This window comes from Rhinoraja longicauda, chromosome 16 (assembly GCF_053455715.1).
Source record: "Rhinoraja longicauda isolate Sanriku21f chromosome 16, sRhiLon1.1, whole genome shotgun sequence".
NCBI classification, from domain to species: Eukaryota; Metazoa; Chordata; class Chondrichthyes; order Rajiformes; family Arhynchobatidae; genus Rhinoraja; species Rhinoraja longicauda.
In genome coordinates, this window is record NC_135968.1 from 19,865,898 (window position 1) to 19,892,443 (window position 26,546).

At 41.1% G+C, this 26,546-nt stretch overlaps 1 protein-coding gene across 1 annotated transcript; it reads left to right on the plus strand.

Moving 5' to 3' along the window:
* Positions 1 to 51: 51 nt before the first annotated feature.
* On the plus strand, positions 52 to 26,089 carry arl3b (ADP ribosylation factor like GTPase 3b). Its single transcript, XM_078413375.1, has 6 exons — positions 52 to 172; positions 9,483 to 9,626; positions 15,226 to 15,342; positions 17,825 to 17,875; positions 19,536 to 19,721; positions 21,510 to 26,089. The coding sequence occupies exons 1-6, from the start codon at positions 170 to 172 to the stop codon at positions 21,555 to 21,557; spliced, it is 549 nt and encodes a 182-aa protein (XP_078269501.1). The 5' UTR covers positions 52 to 169; the 3' UTR covers positions 21,558 to 26,089.
* Positions 26,090 to 26,546: the final 457 nt, after the last annotated feature.

Consider the following 26,546-nt stretch of genomic DNA (forward strand, 5'->3'; position numbering starts at 1 on the left):
CACGTGTCCACAGGGGGCACGCGTTCACAGGGAGTCACGTGGCCACAAAGAGTCACGTGTCCACAGAGAGTCACGTGTCCAGCCCGCCCTGGGCCGGGTCACGTGTCTGCCTTACGCAGGTTGCGAGGTGACGCCGCCGCCCATAGTTACCCGGCGCCGTGAGGAGAAGATGGTGAGTGAATGAGTGAGGGGAGCGGAGCGGAGAGGGACGGGGAGAGATACCAGGCCGGGCCGCGCCGCCGTTGCCGCCGAGCAGGGTGATGGGACCGGCGGCTCGGCCCGGGGCAGAGCGCGGTGTTGATCTCCGCTCCGCTGCCGCCGGGAATGCTGCCCCTTGTTGTGAGGCGAGCGGTTGCTGCGACGCCATCCGGACCATGGCTGCGGGCGATCAGGCTGCAGCGTGTGGAGAGAGAGAGGCCGGCAGGGCCGGGATTAGCCGCCGATTTACACGCCGGGGAATAGAGGCCTAAATCCCCTGTTGTATGACGCTGGGAGCGGGAGACTCTTTGCGTGTTGGTCCCTGATGAGGAGGAGTTACCATCATCCCCAAATAAAACACAACACACGCACAAAGTGCTGGAGTAACTCAGCGGGTCAGGCAGTATCGTTGGAGAACATGGATGGGCGACATTTCGGGTCTTCAGACTTATCCCCACTTGAAATGTCATCTGTCCACGTTCTCCAGAGATGCTGAGTTACTCCAGCACTTTGTGTTCTGCCCTATTATCCGATCCAATCGCCCTACTCTTTTAAATATCTTTTCCATTTGTAAAACCTATCAACTATCCTTGTTGTTATAATAATATTACCCTTTATAATAAAATAACAATCCCCCTCTTCCATGTGCCACACATGGATGCGCACCCATTTCTCCCACTATCCTACCCCCCCTCTCTCATTCACTTGCAGCTATATCCATTCACCTAGCTACACATTTCACTCTTCTGTCCATATCGTACAGCTGTTGTCTTCTTTTCTTCTCTGGCATTTGTACACCCATTTGCCAATCAAAATCCCCCTCACTATCCACCTGTCACTAGGCTTTATGCCACCTGCACCTCTTTTATAGCTTTCTCCCTCATTTCCCCCACCTCATACAGTCATTCTGAAGAAGGATCCTGACCTGAAATGTCACCTATCCATTTGCTCCAGAGATGCTGCCTGACATGCTGAATTATCCCAGCGCCTTTTGTTTTTCAAACCAGCATCTGCACTTCCTTGTGTTGACAGTATTCTAACTCTGTTCTGCACTCTGTCTTTCCCTTCACTCTACATATTGTACTTGAATTGGGCTTAATTGTATTTATGTGTAGTATTATCTGATTTGATTGGGGAGCATGCAAAACAGCTTTTCACTGTACCTTGGTACACGTTACAGTAACAAGGCATTACGGGGAGAAAAGATGAGGTACCAGGGTAAGCTAGCCAATAATATAAAGGAGGATAGTAAAAGCTTTTTTAGGTATGTGAAGAGGAGAAAAATAGTCAAGGCAAATGTGGGTCCCTTGAAGTCAAAAGCAGGGGAATTTATTATGGGGAACAAGGAAATGGCAGACGAGTTGAACCGGTACTTTGGATCTGTCTTCGCTAAGGAAGATACAAACAATCTCCCAGATGTTCTAGTGGCCAGAGATCCTAGGGTGACAGAGGAACTGAAGGAGATTCACATTAGGGAGGAAATGGGCAGACTGATGGGACTGAAGGCTGATAAATCCCCAGGGCCTGATGGTCTGCATCCCAGGGTACTTAAGGAGGTGGCTCTAGAAATTGTGGACGCATTGGTGATCATTTTCCAATGTTCTATAGATTCAGGATCAGTTCCTGTGGATTGGAGGGTAGCTAATGTTATCCCACTTTTTAAGAAAGGAGGGAGAGAGAAAATGGGAAATTATAGACCAGTTAGTCTGACATCAGTGGTGGGGAAGATGCTGGAGTCAATTAAAAAGACAAAATTGCGGAGCATTTGGATAGCAGTTCCAAGTCAGCATGGATTTACAAAGGGGAAATCATGCTTGGAATTTTTTGAGGATGTAACTAGGAAAATTGACAGGTGGATGTGGTGTACCTCGACTTTCAGAAAGCCTTCGACAAGGTCCCACATAGGAGATTAGTGGGCAAGATTAGAGCACATGGTATTGGCAGGGTACTGACATGGATAGAAAATTGGTTGACAGACAGAAAGCAAAGAGGGGATAAATGGGTCCCTTTCAGAATGGCAGGCAGTGACTAGTGGGGTACCGCAAGGCTCGGTGCTGGGACCGCAGCTATTTACAATATACATTAATGACTTGGATGAAGGGATTGAAAGTACCATTAGCAAATTTGCAGATGATACAAAGCTGGGTGGTAGTGTGAGCTGTGAGGAAGATGCTATGAGGTTGCAGGGTGACTTGGACAGGTTATGTGAGTGGGCGGATGCACGGCAGATGCAGTTTTATGTGGATAAGTGTGAGGTTATCCACTGGTGGTATGAATAAGAAAGCAGATTATTATCTGAATGGTGTCAAGTTAGGAAAAGGGGACGTATAACGAGATCTGGGTGTCCTAGTGCATTAGTCACTGAAAGTAAGCATGTAGGTACAGCAGGCAGTGAAGAAAGCCAATGGAATGTTGGCCTTCATAACAAGAGGAGTTGAGTATAGGAGCAAAGAGGTCCTTCTGCAGTTGTACAGGGCCCGAGTGAGACCGCACCTGGAGCACTGTGTACAGTTTTGGTCTCCAAATTTGAGGATGGATATTCTTGCTATTGAGGGCGTGCAATGTAGGTTTACTAGGTTAATTCCCGGAATGGCGGGACTGTCATATGTTGAAAGACTGGAGCGGCCAGGCTTGTATACACTGGAATTTAGAAGGATGGGAGAGGATCTTATCAAAACATATATGATTATTAAGAGGTTGGACACGTTAGAGGCAGGAAACATGTTCCCAATGTTGGGGGAGTCCAGACCCAGGGGCCACAGTTTAAGAATAAAGGATAGGCCATTTAGAACGGAGATGAGGAAAAACTTTTTCAGTCAGAGAGTTGTAAATCTGTGGAATTCTCTGCCTCAGAAGGCTGTGGGGGCCAGTTCTCTGAATGCATTCGAGAGAGCTAGATAGAGCTCATAAGGATAGCGGAGTCAGGGGGTATGGGGAGAAGGCAGGGACGGGGTACTGATTGAGAATGATCAGCCATGATCACATTGAATGGTGGTGCTGGCTCAAAGGGCCGAATGGCCTACTCCTGCACCTATTGTCTATTGTAATAAACCTAAACAGACTCAAGAAACTGCAGATGTGTTTGTACAAAAAAAACACAAGTGCTGGAGTAACTGTGGTTACTCTAGTTATTTGGACTTCTGATTAGTGTTAAGTTGAAGCTGATGATAGTGTAGGTTGAATAGAACTTTGATTTCATTTAGTTCTGGCTAAATTTTAGAAAGCCTATCTTTCAGCATCTTAACATGCATTGTAAATAGTTATTTTTAAGTTAACTAACTTGTTTATTTAGTCACAGTGTCTGGAGGATGCCCACAAATGCCACCTAGTGATTTTTTTCCCTAAATGGTTTGCGGTAAAGGGAATATTAGTCAGTGTACTGGAATACGTTCTTTGTCCTTTGAACAGTAACATGAATTGATTCATCTGTTTTTGCCATTGCCGTTTGTTTCTTAGCCTAGATAACCCATTGAAAGTAAATGTAATAGATTGTAAAGAGAACCTTTTTAAAGTGAGGCATCAACAAATGCTAGTTTAAATTGTTTTAAAAAACAGTTTCCTTCACCCATTCTGCTCCCTGGTTTACCCCCGAACTCCGCATGATGAAAACTCATGCCCGCCAACTTGAAAGACTACGCAACAAAACAGGTCTCACAATTCACTCCCAAGCCTACAAAGACCACCTGCAGCACTACAAAGATGCCCTCTCCCGTGCCCACTCCACCTACTACTCTCAAATAATTCACTCTGGCTCCGGAAACCCAAAAACACTCTTCTCTACAATAAACAAACTCCTCAGCCCCCTGGACACCATCTCCCAATCATTCACAGTTGACAAATGCACCACTTTCCTTTCATTCTTCCAAAGCAAAATAGACAGCATCTACAGCACCTTAACCACCAACGCACCTGCCCCCCCTTATCCTGTCAACCCCTGCCTCAGTTCTCCCCAGTCTCCACCACCGACCTCTGACCTCTTCACAGGAATAAAAACTGCCACCTGCTCTCTGGACCCCATCCCCTCCAGCTTTGTCAAGGCCTGCCTTCCTGCTCTCTCTCCACTTATCACTGCAACAATAAACTCCTCCCTGTCCACTGGCATCGTCCCGCCATCCCTCAAAATCGCTGCTGTCACCCCCATTCTGAAAAAACCTGGTCTCAACCCTGACACCCCAAACAACTTCAGACCAATCTCCAACCTACCCTTTCTGTCCAAAGTTTTGGAACGTGCTGTAGCTTCCCAACTCAAATACCACCTCTCTACCAATAACCTGTATGAAACTTTCCAATCCGGATTCCGCTCCAACCACTGTACTGAAACTGTGCTCCTCAAAATCACAAACGACCTTTTCCTCTCCTCCGACGCTGACAACCTCAACATCCTCATCCTACTTGACCTCAGCGCCGCCTTTGACACCATAAATCACTCCATTCTCCTCACCCGACTTGAAACCTCCTTTAACATCACCGGCACAGCCCTATCCTGGTTCAAATCTTACCTCTCTGACAGGCACCAGTTCATCTCCATTAACAACTGTAAATCCCCCACTGCTCCCCTCCCCCAAGGTGTCCCCCAATGCTCAGTCCTTGGCCCCCTCCTCTTCATCCTCTACCTGTTCCCCCTTGGTCAATTAATCCGCCGTCATGGTCTCAACTTCCACTGCTTCGCCGATGATATCCAGCTCCTCATCTCCACCAAGTCAATCTCCACCACCACACACTCTACACTGACAAACTGCACCACTGAAATAAAATCTTGGCTTCAATCAAATTTCCTCAAACTCAACTGCAACAAATCTGAAATCATCATCATTGGTCCAAAAACGCTCACCAAATCCACCCAAAACTTCATCCTCAATATTGATGGTCTCCCAGTATCCACCTCCCCTCACATCCGGAATCTTGGAATCATCTTTGATCAAACCCTCTCCTTCGACAAACACATCACAAAGACAGCCTTCTTCCACCTCAAAAACATTGCCCGTCTCCGTCCATCCCTCTCCTCCACAGCTGCAGAAACCCTCATCCACGCCTTCATCACCTCCCGTCTGGACTACTGAACAGCCTCCTCTATGGCGCACCTTCAAAAATCATCAGTAAACTTCAATACATTCAAAACTCCGCTGCCCGTCTACTCACCCACACCCCGATCCGTGACCATATCACCCCCGTCCTTTACAAACTCCACTGGCTCCCCATCCCCCAGAGAATCCAGTACAAAATCCTCCTCATGACCTACAAAGCCCTCCATAACCTGGCCCCATCCTACCTGACTGACCTCCTCCACAGGCACACTCCCACCTGCACCCTCCGCTCTGCTGCTGCCAATCTCCTATCCCCCCCCCCCCCTCCGGACCAAACTCAGATCCTGGGGGGACAGGGCTTTCTCCATCGCTGCTCCCACCCTATGGAACTCACTACCCCAAACCGTCAGAGACTCCTCCTCACTCACCACATTCAAAACATCACTGAAGTCTCACCTGTTCAGTACTGCCTTCAACCACTGAAGGTCACCTCACCTTCTGTCTCTTTTCTCTGTTCGTTTACTTATTTATCTATTTATTCACTTCCCTATGTTCTTTAAATCCCTGTAAAGCGTCTTTGAGTGTATGAAAAGCGCTATATAAATGTAATGCATTATTATTATTATTATTATTAAATGAAACAATCATTTGTACATTAAAAATAGAAAATACCCAAAATACTACATCTGTGGGAAGATGAGGTTTTCTAGCATTTTCTGTTCTTATTGTATATTTCCAGCCTCTGCAGTTTTCCTTTTTTTCCTTATACATTGTATACATGGTGTAACGCAATGTGCGCATGTGTAAGTGTGTGAGTGTAATAAACAAGCATGGAACAAAGTACAACTTTTAAAACTTGGAAGTAAACTGATACACAATTCAGCAAAGGATTGATGTTTGGCAGGAAGACGGGTGTGTGGAAATTATGTTACATCTTGTCCAGGTAAGCTTAATTGGTTGGAGCATTTTCTTGCAGCTGCCACTTGAGATTAGTCTTCCCATCTACTTTTGTAAATGTATTGTACTGTTGAATTGCAGCATCTAACAGGTGCGTGCCTCTGTCCTCACTCTCTCCTAGTTCTACACATTAAGCTTCTCTAGATTTATGCAGTTTATTGTCCTGACCTTACTGGATAATCAACAGCTAATTAATTAAGGAAATAAAATGTTTATTTCCTTTTGCTAATTATTGTTGCTGCTCCGTATTTTAATTAATTAGTTGTCATGGTGAGTTCATTGTCATGTGCATAAATACAGTGAGGTACAGATGCAATAAAATCTTGTTTATAGCAGCATCACAGGCAATTAGAGTCACAACACACAAAACATTAGTTTACATAGGACACACAGTGTTCTATTGTTAGGGTAGGGTTAGAATTGTACAGATCAGTTCAAGAACCTGTTGTAGTAATGTAGCTGTTCCTGAACCTCATGATGTGGGATTTCAGGCCTCTGTATCTCTGGCCCGATGGTAGCAGTGGGAAGAGAGCAGCAGTACAGATTTCAATGTGTGCTGGAAGAATGGGTTGGATTAATGTATAGTCCGGTAAAAAGGATTGTACTAGAGTAAAATACAGCTCACCCCCTCCATGATATGAAGAGATAGTCAACCTAAGGAGTACCTTCAGCAACAGACTGGTTCCACCAAGATGCAAGACAGAACGCCACAGGAGATCCTTCTTCCCTGTGGTTATCAAACTTTACAACTCCCCCTTCTGTCTTGAGACTGAGACTGACTCCCCTCCCCACCCAATCTTTGCACATCCCCCGAGCCCTTCCACTTGTCTCTTTAATTTCATGTTTCATATACTTTGTGTTTTTATGGCTGTTGGCAGGTCAATTTCCCTCCTTGGATAAATAAAGTTCTATCGTATCGTAACAAATACACAGTGTGGCAGTTAACTATTTTCTTATTAAGCTAAAGTTAAGGGTCCATTTTTTAACAATGGTAATTAAAATTACTGTGAATCTGCAGCAAGTAAATACCATAGTGGAAAGAAATGAAACTCTTTTCACTCTGAAAGACATAAAGCCTGACAAAGTTAAATTGTTATTTGGACAAGCAGTTTAGCAGATTCAATTTGATGGTCATTCTGATGGTGTAATGCACCAAATGAGTTCAAAATAACACACCCATTCCTCCCACGGTAAAGCTATATAAAATCATTATAACTTAGGTAAGGTGAATAACTAGTCTTTTCCCTGAGTTGGGGAATCTAAATCTAGAGTGCATAAGTTTAAGATGAAAGGGGAATGGTTTAAAAGAGCCTTATGGGGCCATTTTTTCACACGGAGGGTGATGAATTGCCAAAAGAAGTGGTAGCAACAAGCACAATTACAACATTTAAAAGACACTTGAACAGGCATGTGGATAGGAAAGGTTTGAAGGGATATTGGTCAGGAGCAGGCAAGTAAGACTAGCTCGGTTGGGTAACTTGGTCATCATGGACCAGTTTGGCTGAGGGCCCTGTTTTCGTGCTGCACAGCTCAATGCTTTGATGCAATGACATTTGGTTTGGATGGTTTTTTGGGCTTAGAGTTTTGTTTCTGTCTTAAATAGTTAATAAAATAGTTAATAGTTTCTTTATAAAACTCAGAGTAGTGGCTGAGGAAGATTGCCAGCATAACATATATAAAATATGAGGAGAAAATAATATGAAGAGATAGTAAGTCTTTGTTCATGTACTTGTTGCAATCTAGCACAGTTATAAACTGAAATGTTTGAGTCTTATCCTGTGTTGTCTAACTCAGCTAAATTTTGGACGATTGTCGAACTTTGTGATCCACTGGCTTGAAATGAGACATAGAAGATGTCTTTGATGGGAATATAGTCTGGAAGTATCAAAGTAGGTGAGATCATTTAGGATATTGGTGTACAGATCATTGATTTTATTAGTTCAAGGCTTCAGGTGGTATAAAAAAAGATAGCACTTGTAACCGTTTAACCAATGAAATTATTAGTATGGAATACAAAGACTGCAACATTAGTCATAACCTTAAAACTGAGTATTGTCTAGATGTGGTTTGACCTCTATCAAAAATAATACAATTGGATACCTTTTCAAAAGGCTATAAAATATCTCATAATTAATAGGATTCAGTAAGATTGTGTGTTCTGACCTTCTGTCCTGAGAAAAGATGACAGAGAAAATTTGATGGAAATTTAAGGTTTTGATAGGATACAATATTTTGCTAGAAAAACAAATTTATTGTGTTGTATATGGAATTTTGTAACCGTAGGGATAAGATGGAGGAAATTAAACCGGTCACAATTCTTTTGGACAAAACACGGGGAACATCTTATTCTATTGTAGCCATGCTGGCCAGAAGAGAACTTTCAACTTTATCCTCCTATACAGTTTTGGATCAATGCTTTGTAAATTACAATTAGTGCTCATTCAAGTTATTTTAAAATGTAATTAGGGATTTCTACCTTTGCGATATTCCACTCTGAAAACAGTCCCTGGCAACTTGTGACTTGTGAAGGTTATCCTCAAACCTGTCCTAATTCTTCTAGTGTAATGTTCTTTGCTAAAGAAATTGTATATAAATGTCATTAAATATGTCACTTTTAAAATTGAGAAGGCAAGTATACAGGTATTCTATAAATATGAACGTGAAATAAAAGATGATGGTGTTCATAAATAATAAAAAAACTATGCTGAAATCTGGCCTTAAAAGATAGTAGCTTTTAGTTAGCAGAAAGTACTATGGATGGATAATAGTTGCTTGATTTTTGTGAATGAATTAATGGGAGACTGCAGCAGTGAGTGAGCATTAGCACATTAACTTTTAAGGAAAAGCAAGTGAGCAACATATACACCCTGACATTTTTATTGATATTGTGGAGGTTTGTATGCTGGATGATATCTTGCTTTCCAAAGGTAGTAAAATTACCTTATGTAGAAACAAAGAACTACAGATGCTGGTTTATACCAAAGATAACACTTTGTGTCTACCTGTAGTAAAATTACTTGTTCTGATTAAAGATCATTGACCTCAAGCAATTCTCCCTCCACTGACACTGCCTGACCTGCTGAGTATTTCCAGTACTTTGTTTAGTTCAGATTTCCACATCTGTAGTTTTTTCTTTTCTTTATTGTTGCCTAATCTGCTGCTAACCCCATCTACTCTTTATTGATTAATTTGTGACTGTGCAGAAACTAAAAGGTTTTTTTTTGGAGTGAAAAACTATGGGATGGCAGACAAGGTGTGGTTGAAATCTATAGCTAAAAGTGACCATTCTTTTTCCTCTTTTAGGGTTTGCTGTCCATACTGCGCAAATTGAAGAGTGCTCCTGATCAGGAGGTTAGAATTCTCCTTCTAGGTTTGGACAATGCAGGGAAAACAACATTACTCAAACAGTTGGCTTCAGAAGACATTAGTCACATCACACCTACGCAGGTAACGTTTTCATCGAGGCACAGCTACAAATTTCAGAGCTTTAGCTTTATTTATTTTGAAATAGGGCAAACTAAATGTTGTAAACGTTTGGACACTGATATTTCACCTGGGGTCTGGGTTAAAATTCAGTTCAGACTGATGAATAGAAATTCCTTTCTGTCTGCTGGGTGCATGGTCAAGCTTTTCAGGGCTGAGGCCTGAAGCCGAAAATGATCTCATCGTGGCACAGGTCCACCACATTTTTTTCCAGCATCATTGGTTCCAGAGTCTTTCTGGGTTATCTGCTTTACTGGACCAACAGAGCTTACTGCCTCTGAGGAGTTCAAAGGTACCGGAACGGGCTACCCAGGCAGCCAAGGAGCTGAGATATCAGCCCGCAGAGTTGGCCTTAGAAGTCGGCTACAGGAACGGACCTGCCAGCTCTGGCTGGGCCGGAGTTCCAGAGCCTTGGCCGCAGAGAGCAAATTCGACCCGCTGACCAGCATGGAAGTCCCAGTGAGGTTGTGATCGGCTGCCTCTCCCGGTCTAGGGGGGAGGGAGGGGGGGATTTCAAGTGCGTTTTCATGATTAAAGGAGGTGCCGGACCACCAGTTGCCAGAAAATCGGTGGTAGACCTGTAGTAGATTGGCTATTTCATCAGAGAGGCCTCTGAATAATAAGTTGGGAAATCTGAAAAATGAATCTGCAAATGTTTGGATGTCATTAAGCAGAATATTTGGGGCTTTAATTGAGGTCAAATACTTTTAAACATTTGATAAAATATACAATATGATAATAGTTTTTGCAAGTACAGGTAGTTCTTTATAACATAATAGTCGCATTCCTAAGAAGCCTCGTGTATTTGGAAATCTCGTTATAAAGTCAGTTGTGTCAATGGGGAGAAGGGAGCTAGGGGCTAGAGAGTTTCAGATTCGCAATAACATTTCAATGGCAGTAAGTTTATTTTTGTTACTGCAAGCTAAAAATACTAAAAGCTATATGTTCATTATTTAATAGCATCAAAAGAAATGATAACTTGTCAATTTTAATGGCCGCCCATGGTTACAGTAGCAGCTATGTTCTTAAAAGACAATGGTGTTTGACTACTGCTGGAAGGTTACGTTGGAACTGCTTTTTTCCCATATACTGTTTAAATCCAAGACAGCTTTCTCTCCATTTGTTAATTTCCAAAATAGGTTCCTTATCAAACTCGCATTGCAACCAATCTGGCCAGCATAATATAAATAACATTCCTTTGTTTGTCAGGCGTGTTATATCCAATTTGTGTTATGGAACTACCTGTACCATTTTAATTGTCACAGGCATCCATACTTGTGCTCTTTGATACATAAATTATCTGCGTACTGTGAGTATCCTGTGGGTCAAAAGGGAACAGGAAATATTTATGTACATTGTTTTGGAACAAATTTGTTCTGAGCAGTGTTTCCATGTTTGCTCCTGATGTCTGCTGTGGCTGTTAACACAGAGAATATTCTGAAATATTTGATCAAGGCATTAATGAATGTGGTGACTCCATCTTAAACTGGTTGCTGTTTACCGTATGGATACCAATTTCAAGAGGTGACATTTTTAACGAAAAGGCCACTGATGTTGATAAGTTAGTTTTATTGTGTGCCTTAGGCTGCTTAATTTACCCTCCCACTAGGAGACAAAAAATAAATACAAATTATTTTCCTATATCCCTGCGTCTTCCATAACCAATTCACCCGCACCTTACAGGGATTTTTTTTAACATTCTGAAATATCACTGTATGCTGCTGCAACTTTGCACTTTCAATTAGACATTGTTAAAAGCAAATTAACTGGATCCCCACGAACAGATAACTGGCACTCTGCCACTGTGATTTACTGCATGTGTCCAATCGATTTTTATACCCTGAAGGTCATTTGTGGTGTTTACCATCTTGAGTTCAACTGGCAAACCTGAGTAACTATGCTGCTCTTTTGGAAAGCTGTTATTTGCTAACCACCAAGATTATTTAAAATCCGTAACCAGCAGTTGAATCCAGTATTTCAAAACCTCTGTGAGTTACTCAGATTTGATCATTCGTCCTCTTTATTTTGGAAGCTTACAATTTTTATCTTCTTTGTAAAGTTCATTATTTTTCAAATGCTTGAAGAACCAAACAAATCCTGTTGGATAACTAAACTAAACAGGGAATACTGTTAGCTTTACATGACAACTCAAATGTAAGCCCCATTTACAAGTTATTTTTGTAGTGTAGGATGAATCCTGGGAATGATTAGGAGTGAGACAAGATTTGATGGGTCTTCATCTCCATTTCAGAATAACAAAACACATGGATGCGTTTTTTCCCCAGTAGAGGTCTAGAAAGAGTCAAGTTACATTTTGATACATGGGAGAATGAGACCAAACAATGTTTTTTTTACATTAGGGGAATCTAACCTTTTATTGTGGGCACAGTTACAAACCAAGTGCTGATAAATGGGATTAGTATAGATAGGCACTTGATATAGACATAGACATGAGCCAGAATGTCTATTTCTCTGAAGTAGACACAAAACGCTGGAGTAACTCATCAGGACAGGCAGCATCTCTTCTCCCACCAGCCTTACTGTCTCTGACTACATTTTATCTCTGTACCGCCCACTCCCCTGCCATCAGTCTGAAGAAGGGTCTCGACCTGAAACGTCACCCATTCCTTCTCTCCAGAGATACTGCCTGTCCCCGCTGAGTTACTCCAGCATTTTGTGTCTACCTTCGATTTAAACCAGCATGTGCTGTTCTTTGCTGCACATTATGTCTATTTCTCTGCTGTATGACTTTGACTCTCTTGTTAGGACCACTTCTTACGCATCATGAGCTTGTTTTTTTTCTAATTGTGTTTTGTGGACTAACGCATTATTTCTGCAGTCTTTTTTTAACTGTCTTGCAGGATTTGAGTCATTTATATATGATTTTTTTTCTGTATTATCGGAATCTGTGCCTTTGTTGCTGCAAGCCAGATTTTTTATTGTACCTATACCTCACTGTACTTGGTGCATATGACAATGGACTTGACGTGACTTAACTTGTCCTTGGACTCCACACTGGTAATGATATCACCTTTAACGATGGTCCAAACTTTTATTCTTTTTATTAGGGTGGCACATTGGTGCAGTGGGTTGAGCTGCTATCTTCCCACATGGGCTTCATCAGAGTGCTCAGGTTTCCTCCCACACCTGAAAGCCGTGCGGGTTTGTAGGTTAATTGGCCTCCGTAAATTGCCCATAGTGTGTAGGGGGTAGATGTGAAAGTGGAATAACATAGAATTAGCGTGAAAGGCTGATCAATGGTTAGTATGGATTTGCTGTATCGCTTTTTTAAATCCCTTTTACTCTTGTGCCTTATCTTTCCCTTTACCCATGCTCACCATCTTTCTGCTCTCTCTACCCACCCACTGACCCAAAATGGGTCTTTCCCCTCCCCTTATCCTATAGCTGTTTCTTAATGTTACAAATCACATACTAACAAGCTCTTGGTGGAACTTCTTTCGCTATCTGTCTGCACTGCTACTGCTCTCTACCAGTGTACCTGCACCAACTGCTTCAGTGCTAGAGGTCTTACATCTGACATGCAGCAGCATTTGATGCAGAAACAACAATGTTATATGGTAAGGATTTGTACTGAGAGCTGAAAAAGGAAGATACACAGTGTTGCCAACCAAGATAGACACAAAATGCTGGAGTAACTCAACAGGTCAGACAGCATCTCTGGAGAAAAGGAATAGGTGATGTTTTGGGTCAAGACCCTTCTTCAGACTCGGTCCCAATCAAAATGACAGCATTTTGTGTCTATCTTCGGTGTAAACTAGCATCTGCAGTTCCTTCTAACACGTGTTGCCATCCATCTTTTTGGGCCAGATTGTGAGCATACATGGGCTAGATGACCATGTGTAGCGGTTATAGTTTTGATCGGTTGGTTGTGCAGCTGTAAACAGCTGGAGCTGCATTCTTTCATCAGCGTGGAATCTTTTCGTTTATGTTTAAAAACCATTCCATAGATTAAAATCAGTATTAATAATAGCATTTTCTTGGAACTTTAGTGTGAAGGGCTAAATTGCCTTGTTTAAATTGCATGACAATTCAACTAATTCTTAAATGTTTCAAATTAGAAAGAATGTTCTGTGCTGAGGTTTTCTGGTGTAGGGAAAACAAGTTTGCAACTCAGCTGGGAAGAATCTAGTACATACCCTTCTGTCCACTACCATCCTAAGCGGATAATCACCCTGTCAAAAAGCAGAAGTTTTTCACTCCAAAACCGATTAGCCCACAGCCTCGGATGAAACGTGCATCATTTATGATTCCCTTCCATGTAGAGAAATCGTAAAGAATGCGTCTCAAGATAATACCATATGTTGATGCCTTAAATGTCCCAGAAAAGCAGTGGGCTTGAGCGATTCACAGTTTTGCCCAACATAATGTACAGATAAATTAAGAACTGCACACTGTAAATTATATTCTATAAGTAGGCTGTTTAGATAACTTGGGTTTTGAAATACAATGAAGATTCTCCTCATACTGTTTATATTACATTTTAAGATTATTTGATGTGGTTACAAATGTTATCATGATTCACAGATTCTGGAGGCTAGTCATTGTACTTTGAGGTAGAAGTTAACTTGGCATCATGTTGGACATGGACATTATGGGCTGAAGGGATTGTTCCTGCGCCGTACTACTATATGTTAAGTTGCCTTGCTACAATATCGAGATGTATGAAAAGACTGAAATGTTTTATTAAGATTTGACATGATTCCATCTTTTAATACAAGTATATTATAGGTACTGAATAGATATTTTGATTATTATCGTTGATTGCAAAGACTATTGTCATTCTTTATCAAGCTGCTATCCTGAATTTCCATCTCAGTCCAGTGATTGCTCAAACTATCAACACACACATCGGCACCTGCAGTCCAGTTGTCAGTACCTTGTATTAATTTTAGCGAACCCCAAACACAAATGCTTGTATGCCTACCTACATTGTGTCCTGTTCATTTTTTTTAACCACTATTCGTGTTGATGTCAGTGTTGTCACCAGCACCCAACTCTTCAAATTTATATTTTAATTTTCATTTGCACTTGCAGGAAGGTTGTTCTGTACGATCTTTAATTTTATCCACCTTCCAATTCTTCCATTCCATTACCTCCTGTTGCTTGTGCCTCTCCATCCACTGCACCTGCTCTCCCGTTTTCACTTTCTGTAGGTGACTTTGCTTTCATATAGCAAAGGCACAGTTTCATATGTCCAATTCCTCTGTAGATGCTGCCTGACCCGCTGAGTTCCTCCAGCACTTTGTGCTTAGCTTTCATATAGCAAAGTCACAGAAATTCTGGAATAATTCCTCTGAGTACCATCTACCTGTTCGTCTTTCTATCCTGCATTAAGCACCTTGTTAAACCACATTATTCTGACAAAGCTTTAGCTAATGTCTTCTAATATCCCTTTTGACTCGGCATCCAATTTATTCCTTGTATGTCCGAGACGCAGTTTGGATTTTCTGCTGTTTAAAAGGCCTGAATGCATTCTACGTTATGTACTTTAAACCTGCACAGGAACATACTTCAAAACAAAAATACATCCTTTCTTTCTCAGGGGTTTAATATCAAAAGTGTGCAGTCTCAAGGTTTCAAATTGAACGTGTGGGATATTGGAGGACAGCGCAAAATTAGACCGTATTGGAGGAACTACTTTGAAAATACTGATGTTCTGGTGAGTATTACTTATTTACTGATATGATACGATATGATAGAACTTTATTCATCCCCGGAGGGAAATTGGTCTGCCAACAGTCACAACACACAAGGTACACGAAAACTTGAAGTTAAAAATTAAATTAAAAGTGAGAAAAAAAAAGAAAGAAAAACAGAAGCGACTATTGGCTAGCTGCCGTGTGCATAGAGCCCCAGCCGGAACGAATGAACAAACAAACGAACACAGGCTTATCCCCTGGGCAGAGGATTCTAAAACTAGAGTGCCCAACCCCCACACCGGGTCCCCCTTTGTTCTCCCACCGTCCCACACAGCGGTCCCCCCAAGCCGGGTCCTCCAGTGTTCTTCCCGCCGGTCCCCCCACGCCGGGTCCTCCATTGTTCTTCACGGCGGTCCCACCACTCCAGGTCCCCATTATCTTCCCCTTCCTCCCTCGCGCTCATCGTAGGTCGATCGCAAGGCCCCACCGTCACCGAGGCTCCCGCTGCTGTCGAGGCCCCACCGCTGCCTATGTTGAGGTACACGCTATCTCTGAGGTTCCCACTGCCGCCGCCGAGGCTACTTCAGGCCTCGCCACCCAGCTTCTCCGCAGTCCCCTGGGAGGCCTGTGGGGCGAGTCGGGCCTACCGGGGCGCGTTCCAGTCAGCGCACGGTTGTTCGGTGGGTAGATTGGGCATGCACGGCTCACCGGGAACTACTGGTGCTTTTTAGAACACGTAGCCCTACGGGCTCTTTAATTCTACTATAATTTATTCATTCATTACAGCTTCCATTCCTCCTTTGCTAGTGTGAACAAATGTGATCAACCATTTATTGTTTTGGGATTATTAATAATAAGCATTTATTTTATATAGCGCTTTACCAGGTGCTCAAAGCGCTTTACAAAAACAGTCATAACATAAAAACAAACAGACAAACTATCCTGACGGAGAACCTGCCTCTATCACTAATCATTCCAAATAGAGTAACTGAACTTGTTTGTGTGTTTGCAGGTAATATTGCCCCTTGGGTGTAGGGAGTGGATGAAAAAATTGGACAACATAAAAACTAGTGTGAATCGGTGATTGATGATCGGCATGGATTTGGTGGGCCGAAGGGTCTCTTTCCATGCTGTATCCCTTTCTCAGTGGCAGCCTCATAAGTATCGTCCAATTTTCTAATGTGCAAAACTGGGTACTGGGAATTAAAACTGGGAATTAAACATGCCCAAATCTAATCTCAGCTTCACTTCCTACCACAGAGAATAACGCACAATTTTACCATATTACATTCCATCTGCCTGGCATAAGGTTATAAGGAAAGGAGTAGAATTAGGCCATTCGGCCCATCAAGTGTATCCCGCCATTCGGCCCATCAAGTGTATTCCGCCATTCAATCATGGCTGATCTTTCTCTCCCTCCAAATCTCATTCTCCTGTCTTCTCCCCATAACCTCTGACACCTATACTAATCAAGAATCTATCTCTGCCTTAAAAATATCCACTGACTTGGCCTCCACAGCCTTCTGTGGCAAAGAATTCCACAGATTCACCACCCTCTGACTAGAAAAATTTCACCTCATCTCCTTTAATTCTGAGGCTATGACCTCTAGTTCTAGACTCTCCCACAAATGGAAACATCCTCTCCACATCCACTCTATCCAAGCCTTTCACTATTTTGTATGTTTCAATGAGGTCCTCCCTCATTCTTCTAAAATCCAGCGAGTCCAGTGCCGACAAAAGTTCATCATCGTTAACCTACTCATTCCTGGGATCAATCTCTGGACCCACTCCAGAGCCAGCATATCCTTCCTCTGATATGGTGCCCAAAATTGCTCACAATATTCCAAATGCTGCCTTACCAGCACCAGGGACCCGAGTCTGATCGATCCTGACGATGGGTGCTGTCTGTACAGTGTTTATCCGCTCTCCCTGTGACCTCGTGGGTTTCCTCCGGCTGCTCCAGTTTCCTCCCACACTCCAAAGACGTACAGGTTTGTAGGTTAATTGGCTTCTATAAATTGTCCCTAGTGTGTAGGATAGAATGAATGAATGGATGATCGTGGATCGGCGTGGGCTAAAGGGCCTATTTCCACATCGTATCTCTAAACTAAGCTGCCATATTCTTGCTGAGTATTATCAATGTTCTACTTAATTTGAATGAAATAGAAACTATCTTTCAATTACAAATTTTGTTGTAATTTCAACTCCCATTCCAGAGATTTGAGTATCCAAAAAAAGCATACTGATGCTTCATTGTAGTTCTAAGGGCACAATGAAATATTGGAGGTATTGTATGTTGTATGTAACATTAAACCAAAGTGTCTACACGCTCGAGCGGATGTTAACAATGTGCAGTTGATTGCTGTGTCCTACCCTACAACGGAAATTACATCTCAGAAATACTCTTTATCTTTGATTAATAAATTTGGAATGTCTTGAAAGGGGTCTGAGATGTGTTATGTAAATTAATTTTTGTAATTTTAAAAATTGCTCCCCCCCCAGATCTATGTCATTGACAGTGCAGACCGAAAAAGGTTTGAAGAAACGGGGCAGGTAAGAGCTCAATATTTCTCCTGAAATGTTATACACATAGCTATTATCAGTCCATGATATCATACGCAATTAGTCTACACTACCAAATCTGTTCCGCTAAAATTAGGCCTACAGCAAATAAAAATAAAGATGGAAAGTAGGTGCCCACTTGATAACCCCAATGACGTGTCTGCCTAGCCTTTCTCAACATCGGAGGAGCGTAGGTGAGTGCATAAGCCTCCCATCACCACCGGGAGCAAATTGACATTTGGCACTTTGGATTTCTAACATCTTGTCCTGTGTATTTGGAAACAAAAGCCAGTTACCAAAAAAATCCCTGATTTTTTGATAATTATTGATATGTATTGATGGAGTAACTCAGCGGGTCAGGCAGCATCGCTGTAGAACAAGGAAAGTTGACACTTCGGGTCAGGACCTTTCTTCAGTCCCAACCTAAAACATCACCTATCCATGTTCTCCAGAGATGTTGCCTGACCAGCTGAGTTACTCTAGCATTTTTGTATCTATTGTAAACCAGCACCTGCAGTTTATTGTTATTATGTATTGATGGAGAGTTTTATTCACATATATATTAACTGGGAGTTCTACTTCCAATATTCTAGTGTGCCAAGCACCCTATTCCAATGCCCTCTGCAATCTACAGGGCCAGTTTACATATAGAAACAAATCGATTTGGTCTGGGATGGTGAAACTGCCATGTAAGGAGAGATTAAGTCAATTAGTTTTGTATTCATTAGAGTTTAGATGAATGAGAAGGGTTCGAATTGATACTTTGCAAACTCTGACAGAGCTAGACAGACGCGATAATTCTTCTGACTGGAGCAATTAGAATGAGGCTACAGGAGACATGTCTTCACTCCAAGATGCGAACCTTTAGAATGTACTTTGTCCAAGTGGTGATCCTTGGTCGAGTCCAGGTCGCTGATGAATTTTTAAACACAAACAGCATCAAGGAGCACGGGAAAAGAGTGGGAATATAGTGTGAGGATAAATAATCAGCCACGATGGCACAAAATGGCGCAGAACGCCACTGTTGCTTCTGTGTTGCATAGAAACATAGACGTTAGGGCCTCTGAGATACCTCGTGACTGTTCTCCATTTCAATGGTCGGTACAGAGTTACATAATTGAAGAAATATCAAGATTTCTTCATGACTTAGTGAGGAGGAGGAAGAATTTAAAGCAAAACATTTTGAAGTCGGGCAAGAATGAGAGAAGAATCTTCAAGAGTTAATAAATAAGAACAGGGGGAAAGATGAAAGCAAGATTAGCAGATTTAAATTTATCAAATAGTATAAATAAACAATGTCTCATTCACAAAAAAAACTTGTTCTTGTAATGTATAGCTTCATTCCAAAGACAAAATATTAAATATAGCCCAACTGCTGCTTTATTTTCAGTAAACAACTTAAATGTTTCTTGATTGTATTGAGTAATGAGGCATTTCAAGACATATTTGCATATAACACAGCACTTCAGCAGATCAAACCCCAAATCCCATGCATTGAGCACTGTAATGGGACTTGAGGCATTTGGAATAATAGGAGTAGAACGCTTGTATTTAAGGTGTTGTAGCTTTTTATTTTCAAAATGCCATTGCTTGAAATACATTCTAGTTTTAACGGCCAAATGTAACGTTTTCACTTGGAATTTGGATACAGGAGCTCGCTGAACTATTGGATGAAGAGAAACTAAGTGGTGTTGCTGTTCTCATTTTTGCCAACAAGCAAGATTTGTTGACAGCTGCCCCAGCATCTGAGATAGCTGAGGGATTGAACCTGCATACAATCCGCGACCGTGTCTGGCAAATCCAGTCTTGTTCTGCGCTCACAGGAGAAGGTGTACAGGTGTGCTGTCATCACTTTTTTCCCCTATTTAAGCAGATTCATTAACTTTATTGAGGCGCTCATTGTGATCACGTTTGCTTTTTTAATCCTGAATTACTGTGGCAGGGTAGTGATGGCTTTTTATAGGTAAGGAGCCGATCTCAGAAGCAGATTATAGACACTCCGCGACTCACGCAATTGGCAACTTACATAAACTTTCATTACGTAAACAATTCGACACTGTCCCTAGTGCAATCAAGGCAGTTTATCATTTCTACAATACTGTACCATCACTCAAGTTTACATCGGAGACAAGCCGGTAATGGCGGTGTTGCTTACCCAGAATGCCGCGCGTCACGGAAAGTGCCCCCTATAGCGAGAGTCAGTGATGCAGATTTTCATAAAATCTGACTTACATAATGTAACCTTTGCGTGGGTCAGGGAGTGTCTGTATTGTACATTCATGTTCCTGAGGATTTGAGTATCCTGATTTTTTTATTTATTTAACTATTATACATTTGCTATTAAACAAAAATACATATGTTTATTTGAAAAATCCACTATGTTTATAAAACAGATCGTGCTAGAGAAATTTAGCAGGTCTACTTTTTAGTGTGACTCAGTTGAACCAGCATTTAGCTGTTATTAATTCTTAAGGTTAGATTATTTTCTTGTATCCTTAGTGTGTTGCAGTTATTAATCCTTAAGGTAGGAATTCTTCTCGTAACCATTCTGAATAAACCGACTGTGTTTCCCCACTATAGTGATCATGTTGGGAAAGCAGTTGAAGTAGACTTTAATTTGTTAAATTCTTGCAATTTTATTCCAGTACAGAATGAATTAGGTCTACAGTGTACAGTGTTGGCAATGATATAATTGCTTGACTGATTCCAAGGCATCTGCCAATTCCAATATAAATTGGGATCTGTATCCATTATTGGCATTTAACCCCATTTTATGTCCAATGTTTAGTTTAGTGATACAACGTGGAAACAGACCCTTCGGCCCATCGAGTCCACGCCGACCATCAATCACCTGTTCACACTAGTTCTATGTTATTTCTCATCCACTCCCTACCCAGTAAAGGCAATTTACAGAGGCCAATTAACATACAAACCCCCACATCTTTGTGATTTGGGACGAAACTGGAAGAAACCCATGTGGTCACAGGGAAAACGTGCAAATTCCACGGCAGCTGTACCCGACAGTGTCTGTTTCCTTCATGTCCTCGCCTTCCAGCTCTGTGAGGTAGTTTGGTCAAGGGTCAGCAAACCAGATTACTGAGTGAGTAACGGTGGAAGGTTCAGTGATGGGGAGGTGCAAGTTTCAATAACGTCCTTTGAGGCAGAGGAATGCTTTACTTCTGTGTTCTCCCAATTGTAGGCATCTCCTTCTGTTCTCTCCTTCCTTCCTACACTCCTTCTTTGATTGCCATTACCCATGTATCTCTAATCACATTTGATGATAGATCGCGGACCTGAAATGTTAACTCATAAATGCCAATCAATTTTTTTAATTTATCTTCCATACACAGGGGGCTGTCAATCTCTTAAGGATTGTTTCCAACCCTGAAAAAAATTGTTTATTAATCAAATTTCAGAAATGTAACAATACAAAATCATGGCATAAAATATAAAAATGTGCAGAATTTTTATAAACTGTCCCAATTCTTCTCGCAAGTCATTCATCCCCTGCCCCCTATATAACTAAAATAACAAATTATTAAAAGCGTTAGCAGTTCGAGAGTTTTGGCACCACTATGTAATTTGTGCATCTCTATTTGTTTAAAATCTTGCTATTCTATTCCAGGATGGGATGAATTGGGCCTGCAAAACTGTCAGTTCAAAGAAGAAATGAAATCGGCTCAAGTACAAAGGAAGGAACCAGTTGGACCATGTCTACTTTGATGACAATAATTAAATTGTTATTGACCAAATTCTCCTCTCTTCACAATTTTAGCTCTGAACCCAGAAACCACATGGGATTAATGTCTCTCCAATACATCATCTGAATTTTTGGAATCCTTTTATAAATACTGTATGTATTTTGTGAATGTTGCTACAATATATCATTCGGTACATTTCATACTATCCTTCCGAATATACTGTGCTGCAAACTGCATGGACTGATGTGTGATAACAACACTTGTGGCTCATGCCCTTATTTTCTTTGATAGCTTTATTATCTATAAATTATAATTGTTGTCTGTTTTCCCTCCTCTTAACTTAATGTTTCCCTTCACAAGACTTATTTCCCCTCACGTTTGTGCGGATGAACCATTGTCCTCTTTATTTCAATTTCTACTGATTTGATTGCCCTTTATGGGGATACATATCAATTTTCCAATGTATAATTAAATATATATTTTAATCAGAATGATTTGCCATGCATATCCTTGAGGAATTATTTCTCTCTCCAGTTCCTTTGTGGATGCATAAATCTCTGGTGCACCATTTCTCGGAACTTATCTAAATTGTGGAGGTGCAAGGCAGAAAAAAAAACCTTGCAGGTTGGATAGGCGGATGGTTCAGTCGGATTATGCAGCCAATAGACCCAAAGCAAAAGAACTGCAGTAAATTTTACCTAGAGCTCGTTGACAACCTGAATTGATTCAGAAACTGTCCACTTGAACACAAGCATGTTTGGATTGCATGCAACTGATAAATTGCCTTAGTCATGTTTTTTTTAAACAGATTTTGGTTTATGGAATCTTTCTTGTGAGGCTTTAGTTTTCACCTCTTGGATAGGGAAGCAGCAAAGCAAATGATTGGCAAAGCTGTAGTGCCGAGGCTTGGCTGATTTAAATCCTCTTTAATGAGCTGCGAGCAGATTTGCCGTTAAAGGGTTGGAGAGAAAGCAGCTGCCCGGCCGTAGGAATAGAGTAGGGGAGTGGCTGCCAAAGCCTGAGGGGAAAGATCCCTGGCATAAGGTAAATTCTCGGTGTGTGACCATTGTGATTGCCTGTTGTGCTGTGTCAATGGGGGTACCTGCAGGTTTCGACGTTACTTATTTGCTTTAATTTTGACCATTCCTTTTGGTTTAGATAAAGGCAGAACACTTAAAAGGGTGCATTCCAGTGTCTGGAATGTTTTCCTTGGGTTATTTGCTGGTTACTTTTAATTGCAGATTTTGCGCAGTGAACTGAACCAGGTTTCTTCATCTGCAAGATGTGCTGCAGTTGAAATGATGGGGGTGGTAGAGCTGGGGGCAATTAACACAAGGGAGGTGGAACGTATACATTCAGCCTCAGAAGTCTTGGCATACAAGGATACGCCTCCCTGAAAATAAGAATTTAGGTTATTTTTGCTAGTTAGAAGTTCTTTTTTTCTGCTTATTGGCTATGAATGAAACTAACTAGTTAGGAGGCTGAAATCTAATGCTTGGTGCAGTATTGAGTTCACTGTTAAAGGAAAAGCAAAAATATCTATTATTGCAGTGTTTTGCTATGTAGAAATAGTTGTGCAGGCTGCAGCAGTGATTTGCTGGACATCCTCATTGGACCTTTTAGATGTTTTTTTCTTGATTTTAATTTCTGCTCCTGGTTTGGGAATGCTTCCTAGTCAGTCTCAGTAGGCATGGATATCCTGTTTGTTCCCTCAGCATGTTTATTACTGACTGAATTACGTTACTGTGCATTTTCTAAGACGCATCATCCTAGACTGAGCCGCATTGTGGTAGCTGAAATACTATCTAGAAAATGATCCCTAGACTGCCTTGACTTTGCAAACTGAAGCATTCACCTAGTTTCTTCATCATACATTGAGTAGAAAGGAACTGCTGATGCTGGTATATACCGAAGATAGACACAAAGTGCTGGATTAACTCAGCGGGACAGGCAGCATATCTGCAGAAAAAGGATAGGTGACTTTTTGGGATGAGACCTGTCTGAGGAAGGGTCCAGACCCAAAGCGGTACCCATCCTTTTTTTCCATAGATGCTGTCTGACTCACTGAGTTACTTCAGCACTTTGTTTCTATCTTCTTCTTGATGCGGTTCTGGTCTGACTCCGATGCACCTCTGTCTCTGCGGGATTCGTGTGAAGGAAATGTCGAGTTCTGAATTCCAGGAGTAGTTCTGCCAAGCAGCATTGACGAGGCTTGAGATGGCACTAAAGATCGCTCAAATTTTCATTTTAAACCTTTGGGGAAATAGCTGTTGGAGCACAGGTCTCCACAGTCGGTGTTGTAGCGTTGGGTCAGCTTGGCCTGCTTTTTTCAACGTGTAGATTATTGTTGTGATATTGATTGTCAGAAGTTAAAACGTGTTACATGATTTATATGTTTGTGCACAAGGTTGTGGAAGTAGCTGGAGCTATATGTTGTGGCAGAGCAGTCTGACCTTTTAACTTGATATTTTCCTCTCAGTATTAAATTAGTTTTTATGATTCAAAAGAAAAGGTTGCTCCCATGGAAATAGGCTGAAATAATAGGACAAAAGGCTTTCTTCATTGTACCTCTACTTAACTTGTCACGGTACTATATATGCCATTAGTGTGCTCTTTTGCACTGTCCTCCACTGTTTCTAATTGAACTCCATCCTTTACTCCATGGTTTGTCTTGGTGAATGTTACATACATAAGTTCTTGTAGTTGCCTTTTATGCTACTAAACATCATTCAAAGGCAAGTCTTTCCATCTCACTGAGAAAGAACACAGCTGTTTTATGAAAATTAATTCCTTCAATTAAATGGTTGCAAATTTGGTGTTTGAGGGTTTTCAAATTGAATGAAATCACATGGTGCCAGAAATTGGCATGTACCAATGTTTGAAATGGCACTAAAACACCAATACTAACACGGCCATCAATGTATTAAGAAAGCAATAGTTCCCTGGCAGACTCTCCCTTTAAGTTTGAGCTGCAATACCTTGCTGATGTTGCTGAATAAATTCAATAATCGGTCAATTTTTCTCTCAGCAATAACAATGTGGTCTTTGATATTAAAGAGGCTTAGATTGGCCTCTACACTTTGAAAACCTGAAAACAAAGCTGGAAGTGAGAACCAGGTCAAAACCATTTTGTAATAAAGGATAAATGCATTTGGTGGGGAATTTCATTAGAAAATGCATTTACTCTCAGATGTTAATGAGCTGCTGTTCATTTCAAACCTATTTCTGCAACTTCAATTCTGCAACTTGAAAGATTGCTAATTAACAATATCTTCAGATATCCACAAACACCTAGCTTCCAAATTTGTAAGCATATTCTATGAAGGTTAGCTCCTGTAAGCAAGATCTAAAAATTCTGATTTTGTAAAGTTAATAACCACTTCAGCAGCATATAAAAACTAAGTTTTCCCCATAGTGTATTAAAACATAATTTAATGTAATTCGCCCCTTGCAGAGGTATCTACAGTACACTTCACATATAATAGTTTGCTGGTATTCTGTGCCCAAAGCTAATGAATCTTGGGACCATTTACATTTGTTTAACATGTCTGTAAGCAGTTAAATTTGTTTATGAAGTGACTGAGAACAGCTCTCATCTCATGCTATGATGGAAGAGATTTCTATGTCAGTACACTATTCCGTTAATTAAGGAACTAGTGCACACAGCAATTGCTTTTAACTGCACCTGTGGAAGATGAATCCTCTCAACATTAACAGAAGTCATTGACCTCTCTGTTCAAATTAATTTTAAGTCAACTACAACCTATTTACAGAGCACACAGCTGACCAGCAATAAGCCAGTCTCAAATTTCAGCCGGGCAAAGTGCTACTTTTCTGCACCTTAAAATTCTTGCTAGAATTCTTCTGGCACTCCCCATCTGCGTTAGTAGATGAAGATTCCTGTCCCTGAGCAATTAAGTCCAGCTTCTTGCTTCAATCCCAGTATTACCAATTATCCTTGTACAAATATTATTTCTAATTTCATTTATAAATTTTGTCACCATAGTATAGATGGTAGAAGTGGAATGGATATGTTTTGAACACTAAGCCTTTTGGAGAGGACAATATGCTTTATTTGGTCTTTCCCAATGCATTCTCTGTGAGTGATTATTGCACTTCAAAGCAGTAATTTAAGCACAGGATTACATTGCAATACAACTTTAAGGACCCCCTCTTTTTCATGAAGTTCCTTCATATTTGCTTTACCACCTCTTTCATTTACAATATTTGCACGTTAAATTTACCCTGGAGTTTATCCAGCATGTTTTATTTTTGTTTGTGTTGATAAAGTGTAAATGATTGTGGTCCTTTAACATGTAGTTGGCATTACATCCTTCATTGGCTGTAGATATTCTATGGTGAAGTTCATATTGTTACTGTGTTATCAATTGTTTGCAGCTTTTCAATAGTCAAAGGGTAAAGAATGTGGTATTTTGTCATAGATCACACGGTACACTTACTTCAAATGCAGAATGTCTTGTTCATGAAATAAAGACTATTTAATAAACCATGGAATTGAATTGATTTCATTCCGCTTCACCCATCAGCCCATTTATCAAGAACCCAATATGATGTCCTGATAATCCAGTTCACCACCATAGTTACAATAGTAAATATGAATTGGAAAGAAGAGGTTAAAGGATGTGAAGCTTGATTTTTAAAGACAGAATAAAGAGGTTTGCCAAATCTGTGTGTGTTCTAGGAAGCCTCATTATGTGGCAAGCTAAATCTTCCCCCCTACCCCCCATCTCTTACATTTGTTTTCCAAGCCTCTGTTAAGGATGAAGGTGGCCTATTCACTCCAGCTGTAAAGAAAACAGTCAATTGTACCTTTTTGTAATTCAATAATTAATTCCATTTCTTTAACAAAACTGATTATTCATGTCTAGGAAAAAAAAATGCAGATGCTGGTTTAAATCGAAGGTAGACACAAAATGCTGGAGTAACTCAGCGGGTCAGGC

Coding starts and splice junctions, on each gene's coding strand:
- arl3b (XM_078413375.1), top strand. Junction 9,627..15,225: donor GTCACATCACACCTACGCAG/GTAACGTTTTCA, acceptor TTTCTTTCTCAG/GGGTTTAATATCAAAAGTGT. Junction 17,876..19,535: donor GGTTTGAAGAAACGGGGCAG/GTAAGAGCTCAA, acceptor ATTTGGATACAG/GAGCTCGCTGAACTATTGGA.